At 49.9% G+C, this 10,000-nt stretch overlaps 2 protein-coding genes across 4 annotated transcripts in view; both read right to left on the minus strand.

Moving 5' to 3' along the window:
* LOC310821912 (uncharacterized protein) overlaps positions 1-5,045 on the minus strand; it is a 9,575-nt gene extending 4,530 nt beyond the window's left edge. For all 3 annotated transcript variants that reach the window (XM_083694189.1, XM_083694190.1, XM_083694188.1), the window contains exons 1-3: positions 4,800-5,045; positions 2,011-2,650; positions 670-787 (exon numbers count right to left, since the gene is read on the minus strand). In XM_083694189.1, coding sequence (XP_083550315.1) covers positions 670-787; positions 2,011-2,650; positions 4,800-5,002 — 961 coding nt within the window. In that variant the 5' untranslated portion in view covers positions 5,003-5,045. The remainder of the gene's footprint in view (positions 1-669; positions 788-2,010; positions 2,651-4,799) is intronic.
* A 1,414-nt stretch (positions 5,046-6,459) lies between these two features.
* The window catches only part of mvb12a (multivesicular body subunit 12A), a 6,272-nt gene continuing 2,731 nt past the window's right edge, over positions 6,460-10,000 (minus strand). The window contains exons 7-10 of the mRNA XM_083694372.1: positions 9,318-9,424; positions 7,949-8,007; positions 7,493-7,555; positions 6,460-7,158 (exon numbers count right to left, since the gene is read on the minus strand). Coding sequence (XP_083550498.1) covers positions 7,081-7,158; positions 7,493-7,555; positions 7,949-8,007; positions 9,318-9,424 — 307 coding nt within the window. The 3' untranslated portion in view covers positions 6,460-7,080. The remainder of the gene's footprint in view (positions 7,159-7,492; positions 7,556-7,948; positions 8,008-9,317; positions 9,425-10,000) is intronic.

Raw genomic sequence — 10,000 nt, forward strand, 5'->3', positions numbered from 1 at the left:
GAGAGGCAGGCATGGACAACACAGCCTATCAGAGAGGCAGACATGGACAACACAGCCTATCACAGAGAGGCAGGCATGGACAACACAGCCTATCACAGAGAGGCAGGCATGGACAACACAGCCTATCACAGAGAGGCAGGCATGGACAACACAGCCTATCACAGAGAGGCAGACATGGACAACACAGCCTATCACAGAGAGGCAGACATGGACAACACAGCCTATCACAGAGAGGCAGACATGGTGTCAACACAGCCTATCACAGAGAGGCAGACATGGACAACACAGCCTATCACAGAGAGGCAGACATGGTGTCAACACAGCCTATCACAGAGAGGCAGGCATGGACAACACAGCCCATCACAGAGAGGCAGGCATGGACAACACAGCCTATCACAGAGAGGCAGATATGGTGACGCATGGTGTGTGTGTCTCTACCTTTAGGGGTCTCTGCTGCAGCAATCTCAGTGAGAGTATGTGTGTCTCTACTGCAGCAGTCTCAGTGTGTGTGTGTACCTTTAGCAGTCTCTGCTGCTGCAGTCTCAGTGTGTGTGTGTGTGAGTGAGTGTGTGTACCTTTAGGGGTCTCTGCTGCTGCAGTCTGCGTGTGTGTGAGTACCTTTAGCGGTCTCTGCTGCTGCAGTCTCAGTGTGTGTGTGTGTGTGTGTACCTTTAGGGGTCTCTGCAGCAGCAGCAGTCTCAGTCTTGCCCATCTTGGACTCTGGCTCGTCCCCGGCGGTGGGCGTCTGCTTCCTCTTCTTCTGACCGTCTCGCTGTGGCTTCACCTGCTAGGGGGCGACACTCCGCGTCAACACGCACGCTGCGTACACACACACACACACACACAGCAAACCTGCCCCACACAGCATACACATCTCACACACACTATCGAAAAAAATCACTACACACACGTCATACTCCCACAAACGCGTTCATATTTCAGACACACTGTCCTCCACGTACCACCTTTCATGCCATGTATGCCGATGACAGACTGCCACCTGCATACAGAAACGTGTAGCTACAGACAAAAGCAGCTTCTGGCACTCAGAACACAGACCAACCCCCCCCCCTCCCCCGCCAGCGATGACCACTACTGGAGGAGCTGTGGTCACACGTAGGACCACGGCATGCTTACAGACACTCCCTCTGAAGAGAGACCGCCAAAGAGCCCACATGCACTCAGGGCCAAAGCCAAGAAGTCACATCACCGCCACTTACCTTGACAAAGACACACAAATTACCTCAGACGGACGGACACACACACACACACACACACACACACACACTCATTCAGAGAGGATCTCATTAACGTGGATATGGAGTGTCGAAAAAGCGGAAATAATCATAATAAATATCGGGGAAAGGGACAATAGCTGAACACCAAAATATATGTCGCAGTTTCAGAAACTCTTTGCCGATGTGTTTTCGGGGGGGTAAAAACAGAGCAATTTTGTACCAGTAACACTACTGTTAACACTATCTTCAATCTGTTCTCCTCTGTTCAAACCCGATGGTTCTCTTTCAACTGACTTCCCTGGCTTACCACTAGCATTAGCTGCTACATTGGGGGGGGGGGGCTGGTCAGAACAGGGGCAAAAGAAAACAAAACCCAAATAAATTTCAAAAGGGGTGTGTGGGTATAAAGAGTGATTCCACCAGATCTTTACTGGGTTAAGAGGCAAGAGGATAATGGGCACTTTTCATTGGAGGGGGGCAGTTTTGCTCAAAGAGGCATTTCTGGCCATATTGAATTGGGGGCGTAACTACGGGGACAGGAGCAGTAATTTATGACAAACTAGGAGTTTGGAAAGAGGGAAGTTTTTTATTTTATCATAAAAGTGTTGATTGGGTGTGTTGGGGGGGGTCATATCCACGTCTCCCCTGTCCCCAAGTTGGCGGGGTTGGGGAACGGGGGGCTGTTTGGTGACATGGGTAAGGGGGGGAGAGGGGAATGAGGGGGGGGGGGGGGGTCACAAGTCGTGTCCAGCTCTGGGCTGGCGGTACTTACTCGGTTGAGGGGCCTCTTGCGCCCCCGCTGGCGTCCGGCCCTGGGGCCCCCTCCAAAGTGCCTCCCGGGGAAATCCTGTGGCCCGGGGCCCTGGTGGAAGCCCCCGCTCTCGGGGTACATGCGGTTGGACAGGAGCGACGGGAGCTTGCCCCGACCAGGGGAGTGAGAGTGGGAGTGGCCGCCCCCTCCCCGGCCCCCTCCTCCTCCACCACCTCCACCTCCAACCATGGGAGGGGGGTCGAGCCTGCGGCCGGTAAAGCCGCCGCGGCCCCCGGCCCCTCCACCCCTTCTGGGGGAGCGGCGGCCGGCTCCAGCCCATCCTCCTCCTCCTCCTCCTCCACCTCCTCCTCCTCCTGAACCTCCCAAGCCACTGGAGAAGGAGTCTCTCATGGTCTGACGCATCTTAGCGACTCCGTAGGAGGAGGAGCTGTCAAAGCCGCCTCCTCCTCCTCCCAGCCCTATTCCTCCTAGGCCTCCTCCCAGGCCGCCTCCTCCTCCTCCTCCTCCGAAGCCAGAGCCTCCTCGTTGGGTCATCATGTCCCCCCGGCCATCGCCGTACCCATAGCTAGTAGACGATCTGTAGAGATCGCGGGAGGGGAGGGAGGAGGGCCGCGAGTCGAACGACTCGTACTGGTCAAACCTAAGAAAGGGGAGGAGTCGGCAGAGCAGGGAAGAGTGTGAGGGAGGGACCGGGTTCTGGGATTTCTCCTCCTCCTCCTCCTCCTAACCCTCGGTCTCTCTCTCTCTCCCCCCTCCCCTTTTCTTTTTTTTTGTCCACCATAAATTTCATGATGAGTCACATTAGTGAGGTCACAATGCATGTCATTCTGACGATCCAAAACAGATTACCGTCTGGATATGGTCAAATCTTTTCGGCACATTGGATTTCTTTTTTTTTTTCTCTTTTTTTTTTTTTAATTGTTCTTTTAAAAAAAAAAAGAAAACAAAAACACATTCAATCACTCCTCATCCACCCCCACATCTGTCTGCAATGGGTTTAGTTGGTGGTACCCTGTGGGGTGAGTGGAAGTTCACCTTCTCTCCACGTTGGGGCTCAGGGATACAGAGTGAGCTGTGGAGAACAGTTGGGTTGATGATGGCGACACAGACACAGACAAGAGCAACGACCAATTGATGTTGCAGAGAGGGGGGGGCAGAGAGGGGGGGTGGTGGTTTATTGTTGTTGTTGCGTTGTGTACAGGTAGGGGGGGGGGGCTCAGACCAATATGGGTGTCACCAGCAGATATGAGCTTGGTTTGCTAATGGTATCCATCACCCTGACACCGGCCCCCCATCATGCAATGTACAGCTCAGAGACAGAGAGACTTGGGTCACTTGGAGGATGAGGAACAACACAGACAACAAAGTGGTAAACAGGAGGAAAAAGGCAATGTTCAAAGAGCCCTCGGGTTACACGGACCGGGTCAACACATTGTTTTTGTTGCGGCGTCAGGTGCAGGGAGAGTGCAATGGGCCTGTGGGTGCACTTCTCCATCCAGCACACAGGGGGGCAGTGCAGCGCTGGCTTCCCTTTGTCTGGGGGGGAATTGGGACTCAGTTCTGAGGTTTCCCTCCAATTGACTGGCAGTAGAAATCCCAACTAATCAAACCTTAATTAAACCATAGTAAAAAAAAAAAAAAAAAAAAGGGAGAATACCTACAACTGTCACAGTCAACTAACTAGGCCATGACGAGCCCTGTAGAGGCTGATCTCTCCCTCCCTCCCCATCATGTGGAGCTCCTAAACTAAGCAACAACCGCTACGATTATCCAACTGCCGCTCACTTCTACTTTCTCGCCCACGTCAACAACTCTACCCAACTGACGAGGTGAAATCTGAGAAAGAAAAAACTCATCCATGGGATTGTGTTTTTTTTTTTTTTTACACAATATAAAAAAAGATTGTTCCCCAACCTCCATTATTAATCCCATTCATTCTACCCTTACCGTTACACCAGTTGTGTCCAGAGGGGGAGGTCGAGTCCTAGGTTAGGAGTGTGTGTGTGTGTGGTGGGGGGGGGCTTATGAGAGAAGACAGGAAGAGGGAAAGGAATGGGGTGGTGTTCTTTCTGGGAACGTTCTACCAATGGAAATGAAGGAGACATGGATGGAAAAGCCACTTTAAACTAATTAAATTAACCCACGCAGATCGTTTGGCTATGGCCCTAAAATCTAAAAACCCTCAACGCCGCGCTCAGGCTGGGACGCGTGTCCATTAATGTTCGGCGAGTGTTACGGCACCGTAGCGGTAAATAGCATTCCCAACCCAGCATTTTAGGCCAATATCGATGCTCGGTATTGGATCGGTGCACCTCTAGTGTGAAGAGCAGGGAATTCAACTGGAAGACATAACTGTAGAGGCCGACTGTCTTTTTTTCTTTGTGGAGGTTTGACGTTTTTTTTCGGGGGGGGATAATGTCTGAATGTACTAACCTCTGACTTGAGTGCGTCAGTGTCTGAATGGACGTGTACATGTCACTTATTGTCTTGTCCTTACCTCATTGCACTACTGTGTATTTGTATTATTTGTATAGTATGCTGCATTGTCAAGGAACCGAGCCCAAGAATTGTACTCCCTGCACTCGTGTCTGAGACGTAACAAATAAACTAGAAACTTGAAACTGCACGGATTGAGGACCTGAAGGAGGAGTGAGGGGTATTTGCGGGGCGTAAGAGTATTTGCGGGGCGTAAGAAGTGGGGGTGTGATGCCGGTCAGACACATACGCGCGTGGGGTGGGGGTTGAGAACCTAGAATGGCGCAGGTCATACAGGTGTGTGTGTGTGTTACCTGTCGCGGCCTCCCCCCTTCATGCCTCCCTCCAGCTGGGTGAGCATGTCCAGACGCTGGTTGATCTTGGCGATGACGGCGTCCGCGCTGGTGCCCGTGGACGAGAGCAGGGAGCCCCCGCTGAGCCCCCTCTTCATCTGGCCCCCACCCCCACCCCCATACCCTCCTCCTCCTCCTCCGTAGCCCCCCAGGCCAGAAGACATGGAGTCCTTGTAGCCGGAACCCCCGTACAGGTCATAGCTGCCTGAACCTGCCAGAGAAGACGCGTCAGGGTCAGAGTCACTTGGTTCACAGGCAGCTTGGACGACAACCAAGGCACCCATGAATTAGAAACCCTCTTTCGGCACAAGACATGTTTGACAGCGCAACCTTTCATGTAATAAGAGACCTCGTCTGCTCAGACAGGGATATGCGGAGTCCCACCATCTTGTCCACAGCTGGAAACCTGCAGGCATGTTTTCTTACCTCTGCTGCCTGATCCGCCGCCGCCTCCTCCGCCTCCTCCTCCTCCTCCTCCTCCGCCGCCCCCCCAACTGGAGTACCCTACAACGAGGAGAGAGAGAACATTTAAACCCTACGAGTGCTAGACGGACCCGCAAATAGGAGAAGCAATACACGGGGATGTCTTGAAGGCTTGACATGTAACGGTAGTTCAAGCGTAGATATATTCAAGGCGTCCGGAGCACGGCGAGCGAAATGCCTTCACACAGGGTGAGCCAGCTAGCGGTAACAAAGAGCAGTCGGCTAGCTCACAGCTAACCCGCACAGCCGGCGCGGACGAGGCTAGTTTCGGAGCCTAACGACTCGGTCGGTGTCTAGTGTTACAAACGGCTCCTCGACACACGGACAAACTTTCGGGGTGTGGTAGAAGAAGAGAGGTCTAAAACCAAGTGTTGAGAAATGCACAAGGCGGCCATTTTATTACAACCTATTGTCGGTGCAAATCGTGGCATACTGACTCCATTTTAATGGGATTACCTTCAGAGCTAAATCAGCAACACCACTAGCTAGATTAAGCCGTTTCGCATCTGTTCTGGTATCATGTGAACGCTCACGGCCGGGTGAACTAACAACAACATCGATAACAAACCCAACAAAACTAAAACAGCAACGCCACAGACAGAAACACAGGCGAGCGTCGGGCGAGCTAACCGAGCTAGCCGCTTTTAGCCCGCTAACGTAACGGGTGACGAAGACACATTTTCAGCAACAACAAAAAGACTAGAAAGTCACACATCCACACCACCGTCGCTCTATCCCGATAAATACCTGAACCGTAGCCACGGCCGTCCATGGTTTTGTCGATACTGTGTTCACAGATGAAAGTTGGGGAATCAGAACAACACGGGAAATCACGGCGAGCGAGCGACCGACCGACCGAGCGAGAGACACCGGTTTGCTAGCTCTGCTCTGCTGTCCTCCGGCGGGGCGCTCCGGGGGCTCTCCTGCTCCGCTATTGGCTCACCGCCACGCAAACGGCCACTCCCCGCTCTAGAGTGGATTGGTTCAATCAAAGATACCTCGGAGTGGATTGGTCCAATCAAAGATGCCTCTGAGCGGATTGGACCGCAGAGGTATCCTCGATTGGGCCAATCACGGCTGGTCAATGTCTGTCCGTCCGACTGACTCCCTCCGACAGAGAGGAATGGAAATCCAAAACGTCAATAAAATATGTGTTTATTTCACTCCACGCATGCAAGGCACCACTATACACAACACGACAGTTAAATATCATTCACAAATCATTTCAACAACAATAAACGACCCATGCTTCACTGCACAGACGTCGAAGCATTATTTACACTAGCACAGTGGATCAGTTAACTTCCATACACGATATAAAAACAAGAAAACAACAGATATATTTTATGTTAAGATTGATTTGTAACATAGTTCAAAGAAAAATAAAACACAAAGATAAACCAAGGAATAGACCAAGATAGACCAAGCATGTTCCATTATGACAACAACAGAAAGGAGGTTACACTTCTTCCCAACAACTTTCTTTTATCCAAAGAGTATGTATCTGATATATTTGTCCCATTGAACACAACTTTGGTCGTGACGAAGAAACAGAGTGTAAAATAAGAGCAATAGTGCTCTATGGTATTAGAACATAGAATGGCACCTTTGTTTGGTCAGTAACAGCTTGTCATTTGTAGGCACTTGTACGACATTGACACTGATTATCATTGCATGTCTCTGACATAGAAAGTTGGCCTGGAAGTGCGATGGGAGCAGGCTGGCTTTGTGGAGGTGGAGGGCGGGACGGTCATGAAGCCTAACAGGTATTTCCTGTGGGGAGCGAGGGTCGAGTTCGCTTGGCTGCAGATTCCTCCACGGCAAAAGTGTAGTTGTACTGAAAACACACAGATGAAGGTTGTTGGGCCACACACACACACACACACAATCGGATTTGCTCAGTAAATCAAATCAAATCATATTTGATTGGTCACATGCCTCTCATACAGACGCAATTCATACAGTGAAGCACTTTGGGATCTCGCTCCTCGATCAACAACAGTCAACAACAATCAATGATACAATATGACACAGGCATAATAAACCAGGGACAGTAGTGGTGCATAAGGGTGGAGTGGAAGTCGCAGCAGTAACGATTGAAATAATAACAATAACTATAAGGAATACAGTGTCTCTAGACCTACACATGACAGACATAGGCAAACACCTACCTCGTTCTCAATGTCCTGAACAGACTTGATACGAATGTTGGTCAGTGGAGTGTTCGTGGGGGCCTAGGGGGAAAAAGACAGGAGAGAAGTAAAAAGTAGAGAAGTAGAGAGAGAGGGAGGGAGAGAAAGAGAGAAGGAGGGAGGGAGGGAGGGAGGGAGGGAGAGAAAGAGAGGGAGAGAAAGAAAGGGAGAGAGAGAGGAGAGAGACAGAGAGAAGGGGAAGAAAGGGAGAGAGAGGGGAAGAAAGAGAGAGAGAGAGAGAGAGGAAGAAAGCAAGATAGACAATTGGGAAACAGAGAGTGAGACTTGCAATCAGATTATCCTCGAGGCTATCCTCTCCCTCTCTCTCTCTTTCTCCCTCCCTCCCTCCCTCCTTCTCTCTAAGTAAGAGGTCTACTGTAGAGTATGTGACTCAGTGAGAGACAGAGACGACAGGTCATGTGATCAGGAACTCACCAAGCCGTTCGTCTGGCTGTCAAACTTGGGATGCAGAGTAAAGGGAATCCCGTCTATGGCTGGGGAGAGAAGGGGATACAAAAATTAATAAATATTACAAAAGAAACAACAATAACAAAATTAACATATAACAACAACAAAATTAACATAACACGTTTTTATTGGATAGAGATAGTGAAGATAGACAGGAAAGTAAGGAGGAGAGGGCATGTCAACAGGGCTTGGGCCGGATTCTAACCCTGCCGACATGGGCATGTGTGTGCACTGTAGGCCGCGGTGCTAGACCACTGGACCACCCCAGGCCGCGGTGCTAGACCACTGGACCACCCCAGGCCGTGGTGCTAGACCACTGGACCACCCCAGGCCACTGCTATCTGCCACTTGATTGGTGGACAGGAAGACTATTCCTGTCCACCCCCACGTTCAGGTCACACCTTTGGGGTCTCTTGTATAAAATGTGTGTCTCAAACATGTAGTTGTATTTGAACTGCACAATCTGTCTATTCTGCTTGGACAACAAACTCGTTACTTGACTAAACGCTTTTGGAACTGCAAGACCTAAAGATCTTATTACATGAGGGTAAAATTCCTCTGAGGGGGTTGGGCAAGAAGAAGGGAGAGAGAGAGAGAGAGAGAGAGAGAGAGAGACCATCAGAGCACCTGTACACACACGGTATATCTTTAAACTATATCTACACTCACAAAACACTTTATTAGGAACACCTGTACACCTTCTCATGGTGGAGGTGGTGGAATGGTGTGGGGAATGTTTTCTTGGCACACTTTGGTCACGTTAATACCAATCAATCATCACTTGAATGCCACAGCCTATTTGAGTATTGTTGCTGACCTTGTGCATCCCTTCATGGCCACAATTTACCCATCTTCTATTGGCTACTTCCAGCATGATAACACACAATGTCACAAAGCAAAAGTCGTCTCAAACTGGTTTCATGAACATGACAATGAGTTCAGTGTTCTTCAGTGGCCTTCCCAGTCACCGGATCTGAATCCAGTAAAACACCTTTGGGATGTGGTAGAACAGGAGATTCACAGCTTGAAAGTGAACCTGAATCTGCAGGAATTGCGTGATGCAATCATGTCATCATGGACCAGAATCTCAAAGGAATGTTTCCAACATCTTGTGAAATCAATGCCACAAAGAATTGAGGCTGTTTTGAGAGCAAAGGGAGGCCCTACCCAGTATTAGTATAGTGTTGTAATAAAGGTGTAATAAAGGGAGTATTACCCAGTGTTAGTATAGTGTTGTAATAAAGGTGTAATAAAGGGAGTATTACCCAGTGTTAGTATAGTGTTGTAATCAAGTGCTCGGTGAGTGTATGTTTCTATGATATACGTCTTTCAGTACCTGAGATCCCATAGACGTTGCTGCTATCTGCGGCCACGTCCACGGTGTTCGATTGGAGGTTGCTACGACGACGGCTGATCTTCCCGGGGGGCGGCGGTGGAGCGTTACTATGGAGACACACAGAGATAAGGATGGCAGGTTAAATTGAGGGTTACCATGGTATCAGATGGATTATCTGAGTGGACACCCCTTAGAGCTAGTGTTACCTGTGTTTCAGTCTAACAGTGCCTGGTTTTGACCGGTTTTATCCAGTTTTAGCCGGTTTTACCCAGTTTTACCTGATTTTACCCGGTTCACTCTCAAATTAAAGTTCTGGGATTTCATTTAAGTCATTTAGCAGATGCATTTCCCCCCCAAAGACTTAGAACAAGTACATTTGTCTCAGGTAAGTGAATCAACTGTACACCAGTCATCCTCAGTAACACTGTGGATGAGAACAAGTACATTTGTCTCAGGTAAGTGAATCAACTGTACACCGGTCATCCTCAGTAACACTGTGGATGAGAACAAGGGCTGACGGCAGTCACAGCGCTGGAGGAGAGAGGAGACTTGATGTGGGATCAACCGCTGCTGTCAACACACCAACAAGCCCTCATCTCAGTGATCTAACTGGTTGTCCCCATGGTAACCGAGACAAGGCCTCAAAAGGTGGCTTGGTTTATGGACTGGAATGAAGACATGCT

This window comes from Argentina silus (genome assembly GCF_951799395.1).
Source record: "Argentina silus genome assembly, chromosome: 22".
Lineage (NCBI taxonomy): Eukaryota > Metazoa > Chordata > Actinopteri > Argentiniformes > Argentinidae > Argentina > Argentina silus.